General features: G+C 39.0%; 1 protein-coding gene and 1 long non-coding RNA gene across 16 annotated transcripts in view; one reads left to right on the top strand and one right to left on the bottom strand.

The window, feature by feature from the left end:
- The window catches only part of LOC135487019 (single-stranded DNA-binding protein 3-like), a 56505-nt gene that overhangs the window by 19335 nt on the left and 9249 nt on the right, over window positions 1-27921 (top strand). For 5 of the 11 annotated variants that reach the window (XM_064770270.1, XM_064770275.1, XM_064770269.1 and 2 more), the window contains 5 exons: window positions 539-622; window positions 4115-4186; window positions 7731-7799; window positions 9098-9185; window positions 18951-18971. In XM_064770270.1, coding sequence (XP_064626340.1) covers window positions 539-622; window positions 4115-4186; window positions 7731-7799; window positions 9098-9185; window positions 18951-18971 — 334 coding nt within the window. The remainder of the gene's footprint in view (window positions 1-538; window positions 623-4114; window positions 4187-7730; window positions 7800-9097; window positions 9186-18950; window positions 18972-27921) is intronic. The other 6 variants (XM_064770268.1, XM_064770274.1, XM_064770276.1 and 3 more) reach the window with 6 other exon arrangements.
- Window positions 613-27241, bottom strand: LOC135487020 (uncharacterized). Of its 5 annotated transcripts, none has more exons than XR_010446765.1 (8): window positions 26650-27241; window positions 24648-24799; window positions 23859-24142; window positions 21353-21915; window positions 20084-20185; window positions 19153-19793; window positions 10398-10461; window positions 613-1360 (listed from the first exon to the last, which is right to left on the bottom strand). It is a non-coding gene; the product is annotated as an uncharacterized LOC135487020 (long non-coding RNA). The 5 variants fall into 5 exon arrangements; XR_010446768.1 differs by having other exon boundaries at window positions 23859-24137; XR_010446766.1 differs by lacking the exon at window positions 24648-24799 and having other exon boundaries at window positions 26650-27240.

Raw genomic sequence — 27921 nt, 5'->3', positions numbered from 1 at the left:
ATTGTGTTAGTGGTCCATTATTTCAAACATCTCAACCACGTATATGAAAAGAAGAAAAACGCTTTCGTTCTGTTACTTTAAATGCTGCCAAAACCTTCTAAAACTCATGCGGTTTGAAAGAGACTCTAGTTATAAAGTTTCCATGGGTTCCTCTGAAGTATCATTGTGTTGTTTCTCCTGTCTTTCATGGTAACGAAATGGCCTTGACCTCTACCCTTGTCTTGGGACAATACCATGGAGTTCATGCAGGATGCAGCTGCAGCAAGTGAAGGGCTGACCATAAGGTCCAAGTCAGAACAGTGAAAAGAGATGGAACACTCTTGAGGTTACAAATTAGTTAAAGGCTATATTTTCACTGATTAACACAAATACTATCCTAACGAAAGAGAAAACCGGAGATTTTGATGTTTTAGAAATCTTTCACTGTTCTGATCATACATGTCAATTTGAACTACCAGTAGATATTACAAAAAAAATTTCCCTGGAATTATATATAGTCAAACCTTTCTAACCATATGTTCCTCTTTTCTCACTTCAGAATGCACCAGCACCAAGTCCATTAGGTCAAATGCCTCCTCAGGATGGCATGCCGGGTGGCCCTATGCCACCAGGTTTTTTTCCGGTAAGTGGCTCTCCATTTCTTGTTGATCTCATAGATTTTAAGTTTGATGTTCAATGCTGTTAACAGAGACAAGTTTAGGTGAGGGAGGGAGGGGTAAGAATTTTAGAATAAACAGTTTGAAAAGAAATTGTATACTGTCATTTTTAAAAGATGGACAGCAGCTAAACTATCCACCATACTATGTAATAATCCTAATAACACTGCTTGGAATGCAGACCGGTTGACCCAGCCCTTTCTAAATATATCCTTCATAGGATGTGACGGTTCTGTTGACACTGCATGGGACAGCAGCCCCTGTTTAATATATCCAACATAGAATGTGACAGTCCTGTTGACCTGAAGTGGGACAGTAGCACTTACTAAATGTATCCAGCATAGAATGTGACAGTCCTCTTGGCAGTGGATGGGACAGTTGTCCCTGCTAGAGATTTATGATAGAATGTGACAGTCCTCTGGATACTGCATGGGATAGGAGTCCTGCTAAAGGTCTTCTTCATAAAATGTGACAGTTCCATTACCACTGCTTGGGACAGTGTGTTGACACAGCAACATTGGGCAGCAGGGCCTTGTTAACATAGAATATAACTGTCCTAGCCATCCCCTCTTGTCTAAAGAGGTCTAATCCAACACAAACGTAGAATAAAGTAAATCCTTTCGACTTATTGTGGGGTGCCATCTGAATGGAACGTCAGGGAAAGCTGTTCACTCTGAGAATTGAGCCTTGTGTCTTGCCTGCGTCTGCAATGGGAAAGAACGGCCATTTTATGACATATTTGACTATCAGTTGTGGTGCAGAAACTGGCATGAAGCAGATTTCTCATTTTTGCTGAAATTTGGTAGGGCTTCTCCCTTGAAGTATGTAATTTGGAAAAACCTAGGACTGATTAGAGATTATATGTGGGTGTAATGTGGTTTTGACATTTAGAGGCAACTCTAATGCCATAATGGATGATCAGGATGGGCAGCACAACCTTCTGTCTGCAGCTAGCAAGGTGCATTGTCTGATGGTGGAATACCTTGTTGCTGAAATTTACAGCAACTTGTTATACAGACCTAATCACAATATGTTACGTAACAAAGACAAAACCTTCATGGTGGTGTATGCCTACCAGTCTGTATGTGCATGCAGCTGTGCATCACTAGACTGTGGGTTGTACGCAGCATATGCAAAGCAGAGGGTATGTCAGTTGTAACTGGGACTGTACTTTTGAAAGTGGGCATGAATTACATGCTTCAACATAATTCAAACCGTATTTTGATTAAGTTCTATTTATCGCTTCTTATTTACTGCTATCAATCTTTCAACTTCATGTCCTTGTTTGTTCCTTGTTTATTTATGAAAACTTCAACTCATTTCATGTTTTATGTACTATAGATGCACTGCTAACACACTCTTTTTAGTTTTAGTTGTAGATTTCTCGTAGACGATTTTTGCATCTTTGCTAGCTTCTTAGCTCTCCAATAGGTGTCACTCTTTTGCGGAGAGATTACGAAATTTTCTCTTTTGCAGATTTGTTCATAACTAAGGAATCGTTTTCTTCTAATCTCCATGTGCTGCATAGTTAATTCTGCCCAGAAAATTACTGAAAACTTCACTCATGTTCCGGGTAAAAATGAAACGAGACAGAATAGCATTTTAAGGGTGTGAATTTGTTCCCAACATGTGGAGGCCAGACTTCTGAGACATTAGGGATGTGTTTTGCACTTTCATTTGTGATGACTCCCTGTGTGTGACATGTGCCAGAGACCTTGGCCGCCAAACCATCTTTTTGATGTAGGATGGCTTAACATTCGGTGTACCTTGAATACAAAAATATCCCGACATCAGGTCTAAAATACTTTGGTAAAAAGGGATGTTATGAGCCTAAATGAAGAAATAGTCCTTGACTGTAGTTTAATACCCTACATTTCCGGTATACCCCAAACCTGTAAATGTTCGGTTTTGTGACGCATGTCTACTGTTTTGGTTGTTTCGTATTGTCTGTGCTGGCTTATCTTCTTCATGTCACATGTTCATAACTTGCAGTTGTTTGCTGCAAACATCACCAATATTCCTTTCACTTATTTGGTTTGGCTAAAAGAATTAAAGTAAGCCATGTTAATCATGCTAAGTTGTCAGTTCAGGCAAAATTGATGTGTTTTGTGAATATTTTCAGAATATTTTTCCAAGAAAATTTTGGGATGGTCTCTGGGAAAGCAGGCGAATTGTGGCTAAAAGGTTAAAAAAAAGCAAAGAGCCAAATGAGTGAAAGGAACTGTACATCACCTCCATTTCAAAATGTTCAATCATTCTCTTTAACTGTTAGAAAATACTGGTGATTCCAGCACTTGAACTAAGAGTCAGACATGTAGTCCCTCCTACAAGAATGATGAAACAAATTTGCCCCAGATCCAATCATCAAAGTAATTGCTTGACAGTAGACGATAAGCATTGCTTCAGTTATCCTTATTTAAATATCCACATTTTCAACTTCATTTGCCTTTATTCCAAAATGCTAGTAGACCACTTAGTAAAATATAACAGGTTATGTTTTAGTTGCCATTTCTAACACTCTTTATTGCAATGCTTCACACAACTTGTGCACATGTGCCATTGCTTACAACATATCAAGGTCTGTAGGTGCATGTGGCAACTCTTCACATGGTGTCCAGACGTACATGTGTACCAGGTCTCCAATGCATTGACCACTAAAACTGATGTCCAAACCCTCTCAGCCAAGTCATGTACTTTCAAACTGGAACATGTTTAAGATGTTAAAGTCAAATGCCACATTCCCATTGACTGCAGTGTATTCTTGTTTATGTCTGTGTATTTGGTATGTCTGTCTGTCCCTTCTGAAGGATCATTATTTGAGAATCACCACAATCAAAGTCACATTATTGTTCATTTGGTTATAGATTCTGTCATGGTTTGAGGCAGGTCAAATGTGTCACCCCGTTCCTAAGGCTGACGTTACATAGGCCTCATTCGTTCACTTCCCACATGTCACGTTCCCCTTAATGCGTTCGTTCCTCACTGAATGCATGCCACAAGGCCGTGCATTCACCGAGGAACGTTAAGTAAAGCTGGAACGTGACATGTGGGAAGTGAACGAATGAGGCCTATGTAACGTCAGCCTTACACCTGCATCTGGTATGGCTTTGCATTGAAAAGGAAAGTTTGCACCAAACCATGTACTGCCATTTGGGATGTGATAATACATTTCTGTGCTCATTTTGACTATGCCATGACCACATTCCCAATGTCAAGTGGACAGTAACACCATACTTCAAATGTCAGGTGGACTGTGATACCATTTCAAATGTCACCGAATTTGGTTGGCATGGAATTGCTATTGCCAATGAAATGTGTTGGAATGAAACACTTTTTCCTGTAAAAGCTCGGGCAATTTCTGGAATTAATTATGGTCTCAATCTGGAACCAAATGACAATATGTGCCCTAATAAACCGTATTGGTACAACGACCCACAATGCCTCCTTCCCCTCCACAGCCACCTCCAGCGTCACAGCCGTCCCCCCATCCTCCCTCGGCACCCCACAATCAAATGATGCCACAGAATCAAGTGAGTATAAAACCATATTCATCATCATCATCATCATTATCATCATCATCATCATCATTATCATCGTCATCATCATCTGGCCGTCCTTAAAATTCCTAGGTGTGCTGTAATCCTTGGTAAAAAAGGATGAAAAGAACGAGGTTTTCAAAGACTAAGGTATATGAGATGGTGAAAAATTGCATCTGAATGTGAAATTTAGGGGTGTAAGGAGTGCATTTCACCCCTCTAAACTTTATATAAGAAAGATCTTGAGTGTGTCCATTGTAGCCTGTAGCCAGTAGAGTCAGTCGATAGGGCACCATGGGTTTCCAGAGACTCAGAGAAATTGTTTGTCACAGATTTCCTGTAGACCACTTATTTAAACAATATTTGCTTGGCTAGGAGTCTTTTGCAGTTACTGGGTTACAGCAGACAATCCAATTTTAAGGAAAGCCATGTCATCAACATTATTGGTCATCAGCTAAGTATGCCAACAAGGTCATGGCAGCTGTGATGTGAGGACAAACTTAAAAGGATGGCCAGGCTCTTTCTGCTACGTATGGTGCATGAAAATTCTTCCAGGAACTGTATAAAGACTTTTTATGGCAAAATACATTAAGTTACAGCACGAGACTTAGTATTACTCGAAAAGACCTGAAGCCGATTTAGTGATTTTTACATCAAAACTCTTTGCACAGACTTTCACTTTCATGAAATATGTGCGGAGAAGGCAGATTTTTAACTTCTTTTGGATTTGTAGCAGAAAGATCTAGCATTGTTCATTTCACCTCATTATGGCTAGAGCCTCCTGTATACTTCATACATGAGGCTGTATGATGTTTTGGTTTTCCATCAGATCTGATGTGAAATTAACTGCACCACATAGCATTAGGTTCACAGACATTCTATTTTGGTGAGGTGCTGCAGATACACGGTGCACATATTTAAAAGGCATTTTCAGCTGGGTTTTGGGGCATGACATCTAAAAACGTGATTCTGCAGATTTTTTGCAAAGTGCTGATAACGTTGTAAGTCTGTCATGATCCTTTTCAGTTGGGGGTGAAAAATGAGGGTGTAGAGGAAATAAGGATTGTCATTTTGACTGCACCATTTTAGAATGTCCTCAGAATTCACATCTAGATGTAGCAAACTCCCCTAACAACTTTAATTGAATCTGTAGGCAGTGTCCGCCATGATATCAAATTTTATAATCTAGGTTTGACAAATGATCTGAAAAACCCTTGTGCTTCATTGAGCAACCAGCCTGTCCCTCGAATTCTCTTGTGTGTTGTTTCGTAAAGCTCATCCTGGTTCTCTAGATGTACTTTGCTAGAGTGTACTACAAGAAATTTCTGGCCCAATATCCTCATTTGGTTTATAAATCAAGGAATTAGGCTTTATCTTTTAATGTAAAATTCCCCATCATGATTTGGTATTGTTGTCATGAAAGTTTTCCGTTTGAATATCTTCAGTCTACAACCAACATTATTTTTCAATAGGAAAATAACAACTTTCTGAGAAAGTTTATTTTTCGCAGTCATGATACATCTAGAATTTCAAATGGGCATAGAATATTCGCTGTGATGAGTGACAGGGTGTCTTTCAAAGGGTGTCCAGGGTGTTTGGTGATAATTGCAGACCCGATCCCTATTCCCCCCCCCCCCCCCGTGAATTCAGACAGGATCCCCACAACATCCAATAATCCCTGACCATGGAGGGCCCCCTTGGGTGTTATTTAAACCAACACCTGTGTTCCACTTTCTTCATAGCTCTTTTCTGCCTGCATAAAATCCATAAACATATCTAAAAAAGCAAAAACATTTTTTGGCAATCTTCACCCTCCTTCCAGAAAGATCTGGAGTATTTTGCTAAGGAAAATCTAGATATATTCCATCATCCCTTATTCACAACCATCATGCTACTCTGCCGCTTTATGTGTAGTACAGTTGCATTGTATCTAGTTAGTAAAGCTTGTATGAATATTCATGATATGCTAATGCTGTTAATTATGCATGCAATTCTAACTGTTGTACTTCAGAATGACTACATTTAGTCCAGTGAACGCAGGCTGCTCTGCGCGGAACGATTTAAACTTGTTACAAAGATTATTAAAAACCAAACTTTTCTCCAGCTTTCAGGCCAATTGTGGATTCTGTGTTTTAACTCTTTGCCTTTTATGTGGGACTAAAGCTGCAATGCTCAACTTTAGAAGAATGTTATGGCCACACCTGGAACGGCTGCTACACGACTGTCAATGTCTGTTACATCTGCCCAAGATACTGGTATCTCTTACACCCTTAAACTGCTCCCAACCACACATTTTGCTTTTCCATCATTCTTCTAAATAAAAGGCTAAATTGTTTTAGCAGTTGATGGTATTTTCTGATATTGTGAATTCTCTTGTTGTTTTGTGGCAATAAGTTCAAAAGTTGCATGAATTTTCATGTTGCATGTGTAGTTTGTGAGATTTTGCTTCCAAGATAAAAAGCCCAGCCATACAAACAACAAACGTAACAATGCATCCTACCAAAATCAAATTTGAAGATGTTGTTGCTAAATCCACAGGGTGTCAAGTTAGATGATGTGAAAATGGGTTCTTTCCAAGCTTCGTTCATTCCATTTGCGATTATCATTTGCTAATACAGCACCACAGTGGGTTTAAGAGCTTTAATTTTAGAAAAATTCGAATTGAAAGTTTTGCCAAATAGTTTTCAACAAGTTCATGTTCTGCTAACTTTGCCTAGATATATTGGAGCATAAGGACGTTAATAACACATCCTTGCGCAATGGTAGTTGCACTACAACTAACACTATACTAGCTACAGTAGAGAGTGGTAATCCCCTTTTTGAGGCTTTGTCCCGATGGTGGAAGTTATATTTAGCTAATCAATAATCGTCAAATCAATATCAAAATCCAGGAAAATGGGAGAGCCCAATAGTCATTTCCTTATACAGTGGTGCCATCTGTTGTAGACTGATGGAACCAAACATCTGCAAATGGTCATCACGTGGAATGTTGTCAAACTTATTCTCGTCCTACATTCACTTTTGGAGGGACCCCAGAGACCTTTCATAGGGTGTTCTGGTGCTAAATGTCATTGTTTGTGTACCCATACGCCTATGGAAAATGTCTCTGCCGCTGCATTGTGTTTGCAGGGCCTGTGTGAATATGCATGGGCTTGCTGTCATCAACCAGACCTGGCCATCTGTCTCCAATAGGGCTAATAAAAAGGCTTAAACAAAATATGAAAAAAATGGAAAGACTTGTAGTCTTGTTGTCAGATCACAGATAGCTCCACTGAATATGATTTGCATTATTTTTGTCCATTTTGCAGAATGGCCAGCATTTGTTTAGCACACGATTGTCCCACTTTGTTTCAGCGTTCATCAGAAGGCTCACTGCAGAAACAAAATTGGGAGGAAAAGTAAAACAGTTCTCCTTAAATCAAACTGTGTTTTGGGAATTTACTTTAGTCTGTTGCAATTGTGATAACTGTTGTTAATTCTTCTGGAGGGACATCCTATCCACCCAGCAGCATTATACAACATCTTCCTTTAATTTCAGCCATTTATGTCTCCACGCTACGGCAGTCCGCGAGGGCCTGTACGAATGCCAAATCAAGGCGAATTTGATGTAAGTGCATCATGAGCATTTGAAATGGAGTACAAGTTTGTGGATATATATATTTCTATCAGTTTTCAATTCATCAGCAGAACTATTCGTACCGTGTCTGACTGAGCACTTGTGTGTTTTGTATATGTCTAGCAGTGACTATTTCAACCCATATTCTGCTTTAGCGCAATTTGTTCGCTATGTCCTCTTTTTGCAGCCCGTGATTTGAGAGAAAACCTATAATTTTAAATGCTAATGTGGTCTAAGTGATTGTTTCCACATTTTGTATCGTAATCATTGTGAAGTGTGTTGATCCCCGTCTTTGACCCTGTTTTTGTCTCCTAATAGACTCCTCTGTTTTCAGTTTAATTGAGGTGATGTGTTCCTCCCAAAACACCTACTGTTTATTTGTGAAAATTTCTTTTATCATGTTAAAGCAGGGGTGCAACGTTTTCTTTCATTTGTGTGAAAAAACTGGACATTGCAAAGTTTTTCTGAGTCTTCAAAACTATTTTTAAGGGGTTTTCATTTACCGAAAAACCTCTGCGGGCTGCATATTCATACTGGCAAAAAAATCATAAAAGGTTTCTCAAAAACCTTTATTTCTAAGTGTGTATAATCATTTAGTGCCAAAAGATATGAATTACTTTTGCCATCAAACGAAATATAAAATGTCCAGTTTGTTTGCAGAATAAAAAATGTCTTAGACAAAGGTTTAGTTTCTGAAGTTTTGAATGTTGTCCTCCAGCCATTTGAAGAGGGTAACCCAAGTGTACTAAATCAGGTTTTATTTTGGGTTTTGTCCTGGTAACATGATTGCCAAGTGTAATTTTTAATTTCTTATAGATCCAATTATCTAGTCTTCAAATGTTGAACTTTTGCAATGTCATTGTGAGTAGGGTAAAATTTGTGGAGAAGTTATATTGACAGATATGTGGTCTATGTTGCACTCAGGGAAAATACTAATAAAAGTTCTAATTTCAGCCAGTAATTATCTATTGATTTATATACAAATGGGTTATCCAAGACAAAGCTAAAAGTCATTTTGTTAAAAACTGATAACACCTTAAACTTTCAGCATATTGAAACATTCTATAAGAAAAAACGATCATTTGAGTTGTATTTTTCTTCCAGATTTTAGATTAATAAAGGCGATGTAATTTAAAGTGGGCCGTGTCATACTGTAGCATTCAGGCCAGGGGCAATAGTCATTCTCTCGCTGTAGAATACTCTTGGGCTACCCTCTCAGGGCCACTAGTAATGCAGTTATGTACATGTTAAACCAGTATTTATATGCCTCTGTTTGGTTTGTTTTTCAGCCACCAGGTAGCGTTGGTGGAGGTCAAATGCCAATACCCAACAGTATGGACGTGCGGCCAGGTAGGTTCCACGACGTGCACTCACCGGGTACTTATCAACATTTACTACGATGAAATCTTAATGTTTTCGTGGTGGTCGAAGTTTCATCCAGCATACACATTTTGGAAATTTTTCCCTAATTTGAAACAGGAATTACAATTTGGTCTCATCAGAACCACTGTTTTGCCTTCAATGAGAAATCCACTTTCAAGAGACGGTAAAACTTTAAAAGAGAGGTGAATGAAGGGGATATTAAGTAGTTTGACCACAATTGCTATGTATCACCATGCATTACTATATACACTACCTATGCCCTCGGTTGGTGATGGTACAGAATCCTTGGATTCTGTCAATTCAATTCAAAATGTGTTTGGTGGATTATCGTGGTTGTTCTGTGTCACAGTTTACACTTTGATAAAAAATCTGTCCCAAGCTTGGAAAGTTGTGCTTTAAACCCAGCATTTCAGTTCTGCCTGTTTACAACTGTTGTCGTGTTGTTTGATTATTGGTTTGTTTTCTGTGTGAAAATGGTCTGTCTCTGGAAAATGGTTGGCAAGCACTAATGACATGTCAGTGAAAATCGTTCCGGGCTTGCAGACTGCCACTGACGATGCCTCTAGTTGAACATTCTGAAACACAACTTAGGCTTACCCTGCTCGGAAACCCAGTTCAGCTGAAGTCAACAAAGTAGCAGACTTCAGGCTGGTTCTAATAGATGGCAACTCAGGTGTTTCTGCTCAGTTTGAATAGGTTTATGTGAATGACACTAGATGGCAGTGAGGTTGAATGTCAGCAGCGTGTGTAGTGTGAATGAGTGGGATAGTTCTCTTCATCGCAAAATTCAATTGAAATTTGATCAAATTATCAGCTAAAACTGCTTTGTTCCAATTTCAAATGATGAAAGGATGAATCCATGTTTGATCCAGACAGCACTTCAGAGTACAAAACTGGATCATTGGGGATCTCCAATGTCTACTTGTGCGAAGACCAATTGTGTCAGAGGAGATGGGTATATGTTGTAGGCAATTGATAGCGCCATCTAAAGAAGTTGATGCCAAGAAACTCACTATAATGTTTTGGTTGGACGATTAAAGATTATAAAGGTTTCAATATCTACATCAAAGTCGACTTGATATCTGTTTGATATATTGTTATGCATGTGATCATACTCAGCAGTATGAGCAAGTGTACAATAAGAAATAGCTTCCAGCAGGGAAAACTGGTGCAAAGAGTTGATACAGTATTTTGTAGTCAGCCTACCTTGTAATGCTACTCCAACATCCACATGCATGTTGCAATCGACATTACCAATTCCTATGTCAAGCTGAAAAATTAATTAAGTCTTGTTAATTTCTGGTAGCTTCCAGAGTAGAACAGCATAGTCGTTGACGTGCTGTTTGCATTTGTCATGTGTTTGTTTTCTGGAAAATTTCTACACACAGTCGAAAAATAGAACCTTTTGTCTGATACTTTGTAACAGTTACAAAAACAATTGTGATGTCTGCATTGGGGTATGAAGTTATTGTGTGCTTGGCATCATTTGAAGCCCCTGTAGTGAATAGAATGGATGCATGCAATCAACTCGATGGCAGAATGATAACAAGAACTACAGACATTGCAATATTGAGTATAAGATTTCCCTTGACAATCGTGAAATGCCTTGCATTGGTCTGCCAATGTATTCGTTGTCAGGAAGTTTATTACAGATGTCACAAAGTGACAAAACATCATACAGAAAACCATTAAGGCTATAGTAACTTTCTTGACCGCCGAAAAAGGTTTTGAAGCCCTAAAAATTGAGAGAAGTAGAAGTTATTAGATGTTTGTGTGCTCGACAACCCTAAAATGATGTTGAGAACAAAGCTGGCTGCAGGATTTACGATACATTTTGCATGTTTGCCCAATCACACAGTTCAAATATATGTTTTGTTTGAAGCCCCTGACACCAGCCGGGTGTATGCTGTCAACCCTTTCAGAAAACATCCTTTTAAACACGGGGACTGCAATAATCTGCTGTATTTGCCTTGGTCATGTTAAACATGTCATGTTATGCGGGCTATCTTTGCGACATCGGAAGCCCCTGATGTCCAAGACTTGCGTGAGCAGATGCACTCCTCTTACCAGAGGACAGATAGTATGTACAAGATGGAGAAGTCGATTGACCAACGGAGTATTTTTATTTCATAGGATTTTTAGAGATGAGATCATATTATTTGTACAGTTCCTACAAGGCAAAGGAATCAATCTTTGTGGTGTTAAAGGATTAATTCCAGTGAAGTCGAGCAGAATCCCAGCAGCGGAAGTTTTTTTCTTGTTTCTTAAATAAACTGTCAACAATATTCCTTTGAGGACTATTAATCAACTGCGTGCTACTTGCCTAATTGTCGAGTAAGAGTAAATAATAGTTTTCTGCCACAGTCACAATGATAAAGCCAGTAAATATGTGATTGCCTGTAAGACCATTTTTGGTTTGACGGCTTTTAGGATGTTGCAAGATGGAACTATTTAGATCAGTGACAGCTAACAACTTCAGCAGGATTTCGCAGTCGACGCTCATGGATGGTTTTAATAGTGACACTGAAGTAGACTGCATCCGAATGGCCACGATTGTCAGGTATTAATGATGAATTTTATAGCTACTGCCATTATCAGACTGGAAGGATTTCGTCAAGTAGTGTAGGGTTGGCCTGGGCAAGACTTTTATCGGTTGACAGCTCTCAAGCTCAGGATGTAGCGAGATGGAAACATTTGGTGATGGCAAACAATTGACGCAGGATCTCTCACTTGACACTCATCCAACTGAGGCCGACTGCATCCTAATGGCCCATCGATAGTCAGATAGATGTTAGCTTTAAAAGCTACTACCATTATCCCACTTGAAGCATTCTTGAGTTTGCCTGGCCTTTTGATGATAGCTGAATGATTCCTCACCATCTTATTCTAAGATGGGGTGGATTCATTGGCTTGACTTGCTTTCAGAATTTCTCTGGTACAGAGGTTCGAGAGACATCATGCTGTATAAAGCAAGGAATGCATCTTATCTTTTCAAATAAGTTAATACAGCTATGTTTCACCCTCATTAAGTAACGCCTCAGGATCTCGGATCTCAGAACGACCAGTGTCAGTTGCTGTCGATCTGTCTTACACGGGCAGGCACGATCTATTCATATATTTCCCCCATCGGTCAATCACACGATGAGGGATTTTATCAGTACGTACAAAAGTGTTCATGGCTTCAACTGATTCTGAACAGAGATGAGACTCTTATTCAAGATGATTGTAAATTGGCACCGTTCATCAAGTGAATTAACCTTTCTGAGCAGTAGGTGTCTTCATATTGACCTGGCTTCAGGCAAGCTTGCAAAGGCCCATGGCACATTCATAGAAACACTTGTTCTGCAGATACTGATAATGATGGCTACAGTTACAAGTCCTATGGGAGTTATCTGAAAAGGCTTTAGTCTATGGTTTGTTAGGGCATTTTGAAAAGAGCTCCAGCAAGCTTTGGGGAGAGCTTTGAGATTTCGTTTGTAATGGAAGTGCCATCCTCTGCTTCCTTAGGTTCTTTTCATTAGGCTTTCATCAGTCATGTTGGTGGACCTATATCACTGTGTGTATATTCACCCATTCATTCATTCTCTTGCTGTTTTATCCTTTGAGGTGCTTCCTGTGTGGCTTTCCCACTTAGTCATACTGGCCCTTTCATCTGTTAATATGTTAATGGATGGTGATACCGGGGTTGTAAACCAAGAGGATGAAAGGCTAGAATGAAAATAGATAATGGGGCAGGAATCTTCCAGTTAATGTACACCATGTTTGTGGCCAAGATGCATTCTAAGAACAATGTCATGTTGTACAAGATGCCGAGTAGAGGTTCCATTAGCATTGCTACAAGAAACAGATTAACTCTATCCCCTAGTCATGTTTTGTCATCAAATGGCTTTCTACTCAAGATCTCTGGATAGAGTCTGATATATCTCAATTGGCCACAGCGATGATGGGAAGACCCTGCATGCTGTACTGTGCTGGAATGAGAGAGCAGTCAGTAGATTTATGTGGTGTCACATTTAGACCCAGTTAGTTGCCAAATCTGCTCTGCTAATTAGAATCACATGAAGTTGGTAGGGACCCATTTGAGTAAATGAGCCACCTGAGTTGGTAGGCCCCAATCGAGAAATTGAACCGCACCATGAAGTTATGATATTCACCACTACAGTGAACCAGCTTCCTATTAAGGCCACACGCACACATTGTAGTTGTGTGGTAGGCCCAAAGAGAATAAGCCGAGTATAAAAGGTCTCATGAAGTTGGGGCAGTCGACATGATCATGCTACAGTAAATGTGCTGATGAAGTTGTGGTAGGCCGATAAGGTGAAGATTTGAAGTGATAGAGTGAGGGGAGGATAATGATTGTACAATTTAATTGTCATGGCAAATGTGAGTTCACCAAGTGTAACCAGTTCATGACATAACTTTATGCCTCAGTAATGCGGCTGGCATTGAACATGAGTGCACACGAGTTGAAGGATATGTCAGAAATCTCAAACATTTGACACATCAAAGGCTTGGAGACATGAATATAACGTCCTTATGTAGTAGTGTCTAGAGCTCGAGGGCAACTAATTATGACACCAGAAACTTATTTGATATTGAAAAGAGTATCTAGTTGTGCATTGCATGATTGCACCAATATCTTTAACATGGATGGGTTTGCTACCTGAAGCAGTCAATTTGTAAATGGATGCTAGGGGATAATGGATCTTGTTTGCTTGAGAGTTCCACTTGAGAGCTCATCTTGCAGAGATTGACAACAGAGCACGTTCATGCTGCTGTGTAATATTCCCATTGATTTATGCCATGATGGTAAAAACCTGCCTGTCCAATGGAAGATGTATCATTTGTAAATATGACATGAGAAATGCCTATTTACTTCTGCTATCTGCCCATGTGTGTTCCCATTTGCAATATTACCTTCTTCTTCTGATGTTTTCTATAGTTATGACCAGCAGTGTAACTGTATCAGAGATCACAGTGGTTTTCTGCAGCAGCTTACTGCAAAGTAGGCTTACAGGAAAGAGTCAGTACAGGGGTATGAAAAGTATTACCAACAGTTTCTATTTCATATTGTTTGTAATTGAATCGAGTATCATTTCCCCTATGAAGGGTGTGACCGGGAACCCTAAGATGGCCATGTTGTTGCACTGATTGGCTGGACTGATTGCCTCCGGTCAGATTTCTAACACCTGGGGATTGTTTCTTCCAACCTGATGTAATATAAGAAGTATGATACAAGGACTTGGAGATGTGCATCGATGTACTGGACTTTCCTCTGTAAAAAATAGAGAGCTCTTTGGCTTAACATTGCTGAGTAAAAAAGAGCTATTTGATTTAACATTGTTGGGTAAAAAGATGACATTTAATATAATATTATGTAACTTAACAGTGTTGAGTAAAAAGAAAAGAGCTGTATTGGTAATGGAGAGTTATTACTGCGGGTGAACTATGCTTTGCTAAGTAACTGTATTCAATTAAGCTATGCTGAGAAAATTGGTGCTCAATTCTCAAGTTGGAATGCATGAAGTTTTATTCCATCGATCCCATAGCGTTTTGATTCTTTACTATAACGATTACTTTACCATAGCAACCTAACATGTCTTCTGAACGATACTCGAGCATTACTCAAATAACTTCAAAATGGTAGTACAAAAAGAACATGCCAGTGAAATGGCTACCATAGGAATTGCTCCAAGGCCAAATGAATTTTTTCTCTGGATGATTGCTTGAATTGCTCAGGTTTTAAGTGCTCTTGGAACGATTTTTGCCTAGAGCTTATTTTGTTTAATTTGCCATGTTTCGTTAATTGGTGGCTTGTATTGTTGACAGTAAAAGCCATTCTAATGACAGCATCTGGCTATTTGAATTTCCCGGAGCATTTTACGAGAGAACAAGACTAATTGAAGTGTTCGTAATGCATTGGGTATGTTTCGTTTGTCATGAGACTTCCCACACCAAAGATGGGGATCGGCATTATCACGCAGCAGCTATGTTCGAAAAGTTTGGGGGAAACTTTTAAAAGGCAAAAAGCAGTCATTGCAGTCAGTTTAAGCACCACACTCTGGGACTTGTAGTATTGCTCTTGCTCTTGGGCAAGTAACTTGACTTTATATTAATGGCCATTTTGTGTGGAGAGGTATAAGGTGGGTGCCTATAGCTGGGTAAGAAAAATGAACTTCACAAACTGGCAGAGACAAGCTCCGAGAGGTATGAGTTTTCTAATGAAAAAATAATCATCTAAACTGGAAACAATTGGGTTCAATTAAGTTGCCAACTTGATTGAGTTAGATTTTGAAGGCTGAGAGCAATTATAATGCCTTCTGTTGATTGATCATGTTGATCGGTCTGTATTCTGATGGAGCCTGCATGAGATCAATCTAACGTGGAATGTGGCAACTAAGATTACGATAATGCAGAATCTTACTGCCCAGGAAATAAATTGACTGTAATAGATTCTGTGTTATCTTTTCAATAACAGTAATGCAGCTGATAGATAATGTAGCCTGTTTAATAAATCTTTAACAAGACTGATCTGGGAACCATCCCGTCTCATTACGTTTTCATAAGTGGTGGAATTTGAAACACTGGTGATTTTTGATATGTTAGGCATTCAATATGGTTAAGCAGCTCTTAGGGAGGTTTATGTTTCTTCTTATTTGTAGTATTCGCCAGACATTTATGTGTATGGGCAAACTTTGTATTCTCATGATGCATGTATGTTGATCTTACCTCTGATGCAAAGATATCCTTTAGTTATATCAAAGAGTCTATGACCGGTGTTGGTACATCATTCAATATTAAAGATTATAAGGGGCAAAGGGTCGGCCTATACATAAAGGCACTGTGGAATAATCTCTTATAGATCAGTAATCATGGCCTTTGACATGCATGTTGGTCGTAGAAATGATCTCAGCCTATCATAGCTCTAATAGTACTCAAGGAGATCAGACGTTCATGAAAATGGGTCAGTTGAAACCTACTACTCATAAGATAAAGTTTGATACCAATGACGTCTTAGAATGGATTGTACCATATATAAAGGAGGTCATTGCAATATACATACCCTGATAATCAACAACAAAAAACATGGTTTGTGGCCTATTGTATGTTTTTTACCCAATGTCTGCCTTTGGTCCATTTATAAACCATCCTAATGTACTGTCACAACACTAACAGGCCTAACCATATTGGAAGAATGCCTTTCAACCCATTACCATTATACATGTAGGGCCCCTTTAATCAAAGACTTGGAACATGACACATCTTCTGCAATTACGGAAATTGGCTTTTGAGATACGGAGGGATAAAGGATCTCTTGTAGCTCATTCAGATAGTAGAAAAACATGAAAGCTGGCAAAGAGATAACATGTCATTGGAAGGCTGTGAGCGAAGGAATTGAGACAGAAGCCAAAGGCAGGAAAACCGATATACACGTACCAGACCTGTACGATACATCTCTGTGTCTTCGTTATGTCAATGCGCCAAAAAATTGCTTTTTCGTTGTACATGATGTATGGCACATGACTAACAATAATTCAGAACATTTTCAATCAATGTTGATTTTGGTTCAAAGTGCCCCATTTTAAACATTTGCTTGTCTACCAAACACAACATCATTGTGAAAAATGAAAATGAGCAAGATATTAGCTTCTGCTCTATTACAACTGTGTTATCAACACATGTCCTCTACACATTAACAAAGTCATTGCCCTGATCAAGCAGTGGAATGGCTTTATTTCTGGACCAAGAAGTTCCAAATCCACCTAAGCTGTACCATACGTTTCTTCTTTGTTATTCATCACAACACAACTCTGTGCCATTAGCCAAATTCATCCACCTCATTTCACAAAACATTGTTAGAAAAGTTGTTCAGAATGGAAAGATGCTGAGTATTGCTCCCATGTTCAGACTTGATAAAGGACGTACAAGTCAGTTGTGATGTACGAGTTAATGCGATCATAGTTTGCCTCCAATTTCAAGCTCAAGTAAGGGCTGTGTCATCCAGAATGTGCGGAGACCTATAACTTTGACGACTAACATGAGCTCAGAGTGTTGAGATCCATAACAGTGACAACAAAACCCTCTGTGACAATTGTTTTAGTGAAGAGGAAGGTTATAAAATGAGGTATATATGAATTTAAAACAAATAAACAATCTAAATAAACCTAATAAGACATCTCACTGGCACTTAAAGTAGGCCTAGTTTTACAAATTTTGGCTTAAAGTATATGTCGGCTTCCTGTTGTGATATTGAAAATGATATCAAGGAACTCGGAATAGATGCACACCCCAAAGATGAATATAAAGGAGATATGTGTATAACTCACCTAAGCATAGAAGTAAGACGTTTATATTCCAAAGCGCATCACTCACTTAATACGAGCTCTGCCAGGGTGTCTTGAGTTTATATAGTACACAGGAGTTGCATTAGCATGTAATGTAAATCTTGTCACTACTATCGCTAATAATAAGCTTCATTTTTAGCATCAAAGAGCTGGCTACCAGTATGCAAACAAGGCGGAGGATGTGTATATCTGTTGTAATATAAACCTAGCCTTTGATATTGATGGGGAAAATCTGTATGAAAGTGATCTCTCCAATAAAAATCCAGCTTGAAACTTCCAATTTCTTCTTTAAAAAAATCACAAAACTTATAAGCTAAGGTGAATATCATAAGTTTGTTAACAGGCAAAAGACTTGAAACTTGATTCCTTCCAACAATTTCGTTGGGTACTGGCCACATCTTGTATGAGAATTCAGTAGGAGTTTGGTAATAATGATGCACCTTGGATTTCAAAGCGCCTTTGGGACACACTATATGCAACATTTTGCTTTAGTTCATGACATTTCAGTCGGGAAGAAGAACTCCCATACACTTAATTTTTGTTGCTTCTTTCTTTGATATTCTGGGCCTTTGATCTGTAAATTGGTAGATATAAAGATCTACTTCACGTATCTACTTTAAATGAATATTGCATGTATGGTAGATGCATTGGATTCAAAAGGAAAGCACAATTTCATTTAGGATTTTTTTATTTAATAGTATCAAAACCTGCAGGTGGGCTGCACTAAGTGTGACTTAGCTGATGGAATTATTTTGTAAAAGTGGGTTTTGAGAGACTTGTGTACTGAAAAAACAGGTTCTTGTGGTGTTGTTAGAAATCTCTCTTCGCCATTTTGGTGAATGTGTCTTCTTTTTATGTTTTTTAAAAATTTATTTGAGGCTTTAGAATTTTTAGACATCAAACTTCAAAATATGTTTTGCAAGATATTCCACTGAAAAAATTCCAGTGTATTGCGTGTGATTGTTGTGCTTATGTGTGTCTCTTGAGTGATTTGCATGAAACATGTGTTATGATGTTGTAAATTTCTTGCTGACAGATCGATTGAGTATTTGTCTGTCTTTTGCATGATCCTGGTTCTAAAACAACCAAAATCTTTAAATTGTCAACTTATGCTTGTAATTAAAAGACCTAGCTGTGTGTTTCAGGGATCATTGGACCCCATGTGCAATGGCCATGCCCCAAATACCAAATAGCTATCATAAACAAAAACCTTGTTGGTCAAGATTATTTTAGGTCACTGGTAAAATGGTTGCATGAAATTGCCTATGTCACCTACAAAGAGGCTGTATCATTTATGAATAGTGAAAATTAACTAACAAACCCATAATGATTGGGTAAATTGTACAAGTTCGGAAAACCCTTGAAATACTGGCCCTATTTCCAAACTAACCATGTATTTTCGTCCTCATTGCAGGGCTTGCTGATGGTATGATGGGTAAGTTCATTTCTTTCATTCCATAAAATACATTATGTTGGCTTAACTCACGCACCCTCTACCCCCTCCAGCAACATCTCTCTTGTACTTGAAATGACCTAGATCAGCTGTCTGCCTTGATATTTTGTTCAAGTGTTGAAGATTGTCTCTAGCAAGCAAGAGAGTATAATAAACAACTTACTGCTATATCTCTTTGACTGGTTTTGAATCAACATCCAGGTGCAGTGGTTGCACTTCTTCTTTAGCGTCTGCTATTCCATGAGGTTTATTTCTCCACTTTTTGCAGGCTTCCTCAATTGTTCATAAAAATTCATAAAAATTCCAGAGATATCCAGGTTGCAGATTAAATACCTTTCCAAGTAGTTATTATCGGATGAATCCAAACTCTGTGGTATATCTGATATTCCATTGAAGTTGCCTTCTCAACTGACATATTACAAACAGGTTTTATGTATCCACAAATAAAAATATCCCATTGATATTCTTAGTAGCAATTGATGTAGGCTTTTGTATTCCGAAGTGTTTCACTTATATTTCTGATGCATTGTGTTTTCAACATCTTCAAATGTATTCACCCCAGTGCTTCATTAGATTCATCATATTTTGCATTTCAAACACAACAAAACACTTTGAATGTTTTTTTCTGATATTTCTGCTGCTGGACTGTAGTGGTAATTCCATGATTGGTCTAATGATTCAGTATTCCTAAGTTGAAATTAACACACTAAGGACATGTTGATGATGATCTTGGCTCCATTCCTTTTGCAGACCTTCATATTCCTTTCCTGTGATTCCCTCGCTATCGTTATCTTGATGGCTTTTCTTTAAAAAGAAGAAAAATTTGTTAAAAGCAGCTGACTTCAGATAAAATAGAAGATGGCATCCTCTGCACGTTTCTTTGATATTTACCCCTATCTGATGTTGGGAAAAATGTTGTTGATTTCACTCTTCCTAAGCTTGTGCATAGGCAGGTGTTGTGGCTGAATCGGTATACCAACTTGTGCAACAGTAGTCCCCTCTTTAATACTGTAGAATTGTGGTCGAAATGGTATGCACCTGCAGTCCCTGCAGTTCCTATACTAAGGAATTGTGGCCTAAATGGGCCCTCTTACCTCAGGTCTCTGTTTTCTGAATCACTAGACAACATCTTCCTCAATCTCTGACAGCTGAATGAAAAACAAGACCCTCATGTTTGGGTCCATTATCACAGCTACCTGTTGACAAAATTAAGCGAGTCTTAGTCCGAAGGGAACATAGTACAGGCCAATCTGAGCATGAATAACTAAAACTGAAAAGACTGTGTTTGGTCGTGAAATGGTTGAGAAAGGGATATTTATCACTGGGTGAATTGAAGAGACTGACAATGTGCATAATGGACTTATCTTTTTGTCAGAGACATGTTTTGCTTTTGCCAATTCTTTAGGTTGAATTGAATGGCAAACCCGTATAAAACAGAATTCAATATTTTATCATGTTTTGCCTGGGACTATAATATTGTGACCACTGGGACCTCAGAACCTATGGCAGAAATCAAATATAAAGACTTTCACATTCTTTATTCTGTTAGTTCTTTATTCGTTTCGGTTGAATTACATATGAGTGAAGGTTGTGATAGAGTTTTGGAATTTCATGAGCTTTATGATTCCTTTCATGCATGATGACATCAATCATCAAACTGTGAAAGTGATATTTTGACAAGTTAGAATGCACAGGAAGGTAATCAATGCTGTTATCTGAACACAAAGCACCACTCATTACACAGAAAAAGTTATGAATATCTGCCAGCTGAAACTGCTATGCATAGGTCTGCATACTTGTCAAGCCATTGCACACAGAATAAGCTCTCAATTCTCATAATCCTGAGGACTCTTGATACTCAAGCTAAATGCATCGGCTCTGGCCAAGGAGAATTCTAAACTAATATCTTAATATCTTCAAAGCAAAACTGTGATAAAGTGGCCTATCAAATATGCATACGCAGAGAAGCAGTAATCAGGCGTGCTCAAACGAATTTCCTTTCTTAATGAAGTCGTTTGAAATGTCTTAAACGTCCACGTGCTTTGAATCATTGGTCTGCTTCTAACAGAATACTGATGACGTCTTGGATGGTTGTGACTTTCAAAATTACCTCAGTTTAATGTATACTTTGATGTCCTTCTTAGGACCAAACTTTGCAACGGAGTGATACATGTATTGCCTAGCTGAGCTTGGAAACAGTGCTGCTAGCTGGTGGACTGAATAGCAGCAAATGTGATCCATGCTTTAGTCGTCCCCAGGCAGCCAGTATTAGACTTGCAAGCCTGGGAAGTAGCCTACATACAACATTAGCTGGGGCCCACAAATGTTTTCCTGGGCAACACAAGTATTAGTATGGTACTTACCATCTTCTCTTGTTCATCCTTTCAATCCAGTGTTGATAGTTAAAAGAACATTCTGCTGGAGATAACCAAACTGTCCCTGAATCATGGCACTGTGAACTTCCTTACTCTGTTGTTGTTAGCATCACAAGTTCATGTCACTCAGTATAGTGCTCTCCACATTCTCTGAACATCTGCCAAACTTAATCACTTTTGATCATCTGCTCTTACATTCCTGAACAAACGCTCCTTGACCCTTTCATGGACTCGTCATTTTCCTTTGGTCATTGAGTGGCAAAAGTTGTCAAAATGCCAGTTGTGCTGCCATCACCAAAAGCCTTACAGTACCAGTCACTTGTGTAGGCATATCAAGAACTAGCAGCTTCCCATCACCGGCTTTTAAATTCTACATTCCTCAGCAAGTTCCTGTATGTGATCCTTGGGCCTTTTGTGGACGGTTCAGCAGATTTGCCTTCTGTCTTACATGTATCAGCAGATCTTTGGCATCTCCTCTTGATATTTACCATCTGTTCTGTGGCTGGTCATCAGCCACATTCAGTCGAGATGTCATAAACTGTAACCTGTAACTGAAGCAAGGAAATTTAATTAGCATACCTTTAGTGATTACCATGATCACATATCCATCAACGCAACACCATCAGGAAGCATGCTTCTTAGTGTTGTGTAGACAACTAACACAAAGAATGTGGCAATGTTGAGTTACTTATCTCCACTCCTTGGGGCAATTCATCTCCTTTGCCATGTCAGACACTTTGCCCGTTCTGTGTTTATCTGAGCGGCCTCTGAAGTCTCCCAGAGTGGGGCTTCATGGTAAATCCTCACAACTGAACGATTCTGAATGCAATACTTGAATAACTACTCAGGGTAGAATGTCTTCAAAGCTAGATTGCCTGGGAGGACTCCACATATCTTGAGGACTCTACATATCTGGTACCATGTGAAATATACCAGAGACTCAGAGACTATACCCGGTGTATTTCTTTTAAGATTCTTTAGGAAGTGCCACTAACATTGAATGACACTTTGAAAGCATTTACTGTTTGGTTATAAATACACAATCAACACCGAGCTTTCTCGAACTATAAATTATTCACTTGGTAATATTACTTTAAGGGATATCTTTAGAAGCGTCATGTCAAGTTAATGTACATTGATGGGTTGACTTACTGACAGAGTAACAGTAATTTATTTTCATGTCTTCTTGAGAAGAAAGAGGAGACCATGTTATTGAAAGTTGGGTGATATTTTAAAAGCAGTTCCTTTGTATGTCATGACTATTGAATTTGGACTACAGATGTTAATAATCTTGGTTTATAATGTCTAGTAAATTAATCATAAATGATGATTTGGATATCATATTGAGGTCGATTATGTCCATATTGGAGTCAGACTTCCTAGTATACAAGAAATTTGTTTGGTTTGTGTGATGCTTATTTGGTGGTATACAGCTCCAAGCAGTATTGCATGCCGGTAGTTTCAAAACGTTTCTCCCGTTATATAGTGATGTGTTGTTTTGAAATTATGCTGAAAAATCCAATGTTTAAAAGACTGTTTAGAACATGATTCCTCGTTTTTTTATCGTAATTCCCAGTGTCACATGTTCAATAGCACAAACACCAGACCTGCCTTCCCCTCCAGCGATCCAAACTTGACTGGCTTGAAGTGTTGGCTGACAGGAATGTCTAATTATTGGCCAGCACATCCTCTTGTTAAAACTATTTAGCAATTAGGGGAGGTCTGAGAATGCACGTGATCACAGTCTTTGTGGTTTGCGGAGTTAATTCTACTATAATGGCTCGACTGATTAATTGTGCCTCTCAGTTGGTGCATTTTGAAATTAAGTGGATTCTGACAAGACTCCCCAGCAGATTCCCAATCTTGAAGATGAAATAGCCTTAGAGTATTTTGCCACCTGGATTTTGACTGTCGTGGTCTTTAAGAGGGCCAAGTTATTAAAGTTCAAGGGAATCTTGTGGACAATACCAGGTGAATCTGAGCATGACGTTTTACATTATCATGCCATCAAGTCTGTTTTCGATCTGCAGTCATGCCTATCCCATCCATCAACTCATGCCCTTACTGATCAGATCATGAGAAGCCTCATTAATGCGGCTTGCATGAACACATATGGGACATCACGGGAGCATGTTTGTGATAAGAAGCAGTCAGTCTGGACAGGATCACTTAGTTCTAAATGCTGTTACTCCATTACAGGAAGCACTAGCATTGCACCTTATTCAAGTAGCTTTACAAGTGACCACGAAGCCTGTTTGAATGATGATATATGCATCCAGCTTTGATACTTCTTGAAAGCTAAGCTTTAAGAGCTTCTTAAAGTTAGGCATGATGTTCAATGCGTTAACAGCCCCCTAGTGTCATATTGAATATATCATTAGTTTGCCTCTTGTAAGCATATCATATGTCCATTACCATTTTGCCTGACCTTGGCATTGCTTTCCACCCTTGGGGAAGAAGATAAAAAGAAAAAAGAAGATAAATATGTGCCTACCTCAAGAAGTGGTAGCTGAATGCCTTTGAGATCTTCTCCGCCAATGGCTGCTCTATCGCTGGATCATGGTTGTCATAGGAGGTATTCTGCTGTCAATCGAGTGCCCAGAAAGCTCCCGGCAGAAAACCTGGTTGATTGCTGCTAATCCTCGCCTGTGCTGTAAACCATCTGAGTGATGCTGCAGCTTTTTATCACTTCAGGTCCTAATGTGATATCTCTGTCACAGTGAATTATCCTGGATTGCATCGCCAACTGAGTTGGTGTGGACATCCCTATTAGCTGTGCTGTCAAAAATGAGAGAAAACTTCCATTGAACGCATAGTTCATTATTATAGCATTATTTCTGTAGACACAAGAAAGATACAACAATTTGTGTGGTAATGATGAGCTGATCTTGTTTTGACTCGAGTTATTTCTGAATTGTTGGCGATGGCATATTGGTTGTGTTGTTAACTCATGCTTTCTCATATCATATTCACAAACATTTCTGCTAAGCTTTAATTGGGCGTACTTTCAGCAAGTTCATTGAAGATAAGGTGCACAAAATTTTTAAAAGATGATAGGGTTTTCTCCTTCATATACACAGTGAAGTTGTTCTTTACATGAATCACCATCCATTACCTAAAGCCTTTCATACATCAATGCTACTCCTTGTAACCAGAGTGATTTCACTTCAAATGAAGCTTGCCTACCACAGTTAGTTATCTCCACACAAATGAGAGACAAGGCACAAATCAGGGAATCCCTTCAAGTCCAACACAGTGTATGTAATACTGCTCTTGTGATCACCTTTGAGAGTGCATGCCTACAACAGTGGTATCACCAGCCTCCAGCATTGGAGATCGTTTTTCCTTTGGAGTTCTAGATTGATGAAGCCCACTTGCATGCCTTTGGTAATTGGAAACACTAAGTCCTCTTTCATCTGTGGGCTGCTGCTGAAACTGAGAGTTCAATCACCGAGGTAAAACTGATGGTTTGCTGTGATCACTCTAGTCTATTAACGCAAAGTTTCCCTAATATTGATGGAGCTGAATCCTATGTTTGACTGATTGGTACATGTAACACACGTATGAAAAAATGCTTTATTAATGTAGATGATAAAGCATTTTAAATCTATTCGTAATAAAAAATGCTTTCGAGAATTGAACACCTGCTTTAATTCTACTCAAGGTGAAAATTTTATGAGATGATGGATTACACCTGCATCTTGGATATGATCATCAGAATTAAATCAAAGGTATCCTAATTATGCTTTACTCTGGGTGAAGCAACAGTGGAACTTTCACTTTCATTGCTCAAGATAGGTAAAGCCTGTCTTCAAGGGATAAACATTGTCATGTACTTATTTTCTCGAGGAGCAAGTACCATGAGGTTTATAGAACATACCGTCAGCAAGACATGCCCATCCCATCACAACGCGGCGTGTCATGCCATGTCATCTTATCCTTTTCGGATGAAAGTGGCAAACAACAACTATTTGTTTTTCCAGCAAACATTGGCTAAGTTGCCAATGGTGAGTTTTCAGCAAAACTTTAAAAAGCTGATGGAAATGCTGTGTTGGTTATGTAGCTCACGGCAACACTTGACTGGGGTTTTGTTAACATCAGTTTCCCTCTTGAACTTTGATGAAGCTTCGGACTTTTACTTCTGTCATGTTTTAGGTCAGACATTCTCTAGCTGTCTTACACTCAGAAATGACTTGCCTTTGCATAACTCTTTTATAATCATGGAGATGTGCTTTTAAACTACTGTGGTTAGCATGCAATACGTCCTGTAAATGTTGGCTCATCACTAGGAACATGCTTCTTTAGTTTGAGAAGTTGTTGTTAAGAGGTTATTGTTGTATGTCTATCTGCTGAAATGAGCTCTCTATGTTCTTGACTTGTTCTCAAGCACATGAGTGGAAAGTTATGCCCACTGTCAAACTGACAGGCTGGAGATTCACAGAATGCAAGAAAGTGGCTGAGAGATGCTTCTCTTCATCGTTGTTTGTTTGGCTTCTGGAAGATGAAACCATACTCTCTGGTGTCAGAGATGTGTACTTGATAAAAATCAACACGCTACGGTTAATGTTGTGTAATGGGTGGTGGTACCTGCTTCTTCAAGTTTTAGAGGTCAGTTCCCTTCAGTGACTGATACCTGCTTGCTTCTTCTTCAAGAAGTGTATATCCTTCAGGGTCTGTGATACTGCTTGCTTGCCACTTTCAAGTTTGAGAGGTCTGTGTCCTTCTGGTAGGCTGCAGAAACTGATTAAAACATGTTACTATCTCCATCGTCTTAGCCAATCAATCTCTGTCCTCCTTTGTTTATCTTGGTTAGGGGGTGATGCCAGCTGGCTTATCTTCACTGTTGATTGCCTCCCCATGGCATTTCATGATCATGTTGGTCAGGTCAGATGAGTTGAGTTCAGATCTGATTATAGGGACCTAGTCTAAATCCATTTTAGATAATCTTCATTTCTGATTATCATCAGATCTGAACTTCGCCTACACCAACTCCACTGACCTGACCAGATCATGAAATGCCATGGGGACCCAATCAGCAATAAAGATAATCTAAAATGATTCTAGGCTCTAAGAATTTTAAGTCTTACCTTTTCTGTAGTGCTAAGGCCCTTCCCCTTTGCTATAGTACTGTCTCCCCACGATATCTCTCTGGTAGGTATCTCCTCACTCTAGCATTAAAAGATTGACATTTAAAATACAACTTTATAAATGTACCTGATTGCTGTAGTGTTTCTCTCATATACTACAAGTTGAAGACGGGTCATTGTAAATCCGACAGTACTCACCAGCATCCAATGATTTAGAACCTAATCCTTCATTATTTATCCTATTAAGATTATAATCCGGGCTGCAACAGGAGCCTACTAATCCAGAGCAAATTATACTTCCGCAAAATTAATCAAAAACCCATCATATGCCATATTGTGATCCAAAGATAAATCCTGTTAGTTATAAGGTACTGATTACAAATTCATGACTGGTAACCACCTTATTGTCTCCTGATCGAATGAGAAACTACTATCCCAATTGTACATTCCATGAATGATGCTGTCATCCCTGCAGACTGAAGTCGTTTCCAATCCTGATCATGCTTCACTACAAACTGAAAGCATACTCGTATTTCCCTCCACCTATTCCACTGAATGCTATGGCACCACTAAAGATAGATCTACAGTCGATTACGATGTGCTGCACACTGATTGCACTAGTCTCGACCAATGACAGGTTCATAGCTCTCTGATATGCCATCCACGACATCTACCTGACAACTGAAGTGCTACACGATCGTAAACCCATCATAGCCTGGTGGTATCCAGCCATTTGATCCCATAGCTCTCTTACGAGTTATTGCATCTCTCTGATACTAATATCAAAGGAAGTATATTTCATTGCTTATCATAATTGGCGCAATCGCCCTTTCAGTTGAGTGTTCCTCCAATGTCCCCAGGAGGTGCGCGACCAACATAGAGGGACTGGTTTCATTTCAAGCCTCATTAGATCCTAAAGACTGATTTCACACACGCCAGGCAAATCAACCTTGCGGAATATTTGCCTGTTGTACACGCTGTGCAAATCGGAGGTCTAATTATGACAGATTGTGCCGGTTTATGAGACCCTCAATTCGGAAATTGGGTATTACGAGCTGTACTCGTGTCTTGATATGCGTATTGTGTCGTACAGCTTCTAGGCGCACTGATGAGACCGACCAGGATGATTTGATAGCCTTAATTGCCCATCTCCTTGGAGGGTTTTGATTGTAATACTTCAGAGGCTTTCCACTCTAATTGCCATTTCGCGTTCTCTCGTGTCTCATGGAAAATTCGTTTGATTATGTTGGGTCTTCAATTGCGCTGTCTTTGAGGAGATCTGTTCAATTTAACCCTTAAAGAAAGCATCCATTTATGTTTATAGTTGGTGAGTCAGCTTTACCCCCAGTGCTGCAAAATGAAAAAATCCCCCCCCCATCCACGAGGCACCTGTTTCCTACTATATTTTAAACATTACTTTCTTTACTTTTGATATTGTTTTATGCCTTATTTGTTACATTGTATTTATGG

This window comes from Lineus longissimus, chromosome 4, assembly GCF_910592395.1.
Source record: "Lineus longissimus chromosome 4, tnLinLong1.2, whole genome shotgun sequence".
Lineage (NCBI taxonomy): Eukaryota > Metazoa > Nemertea > Pilidiophora > Heteronemertea > Lineidae > Lineus > Lineus longissimus.
This window is presented reverse-complemented; position numbering and strand designations above follow the sequence as displayed.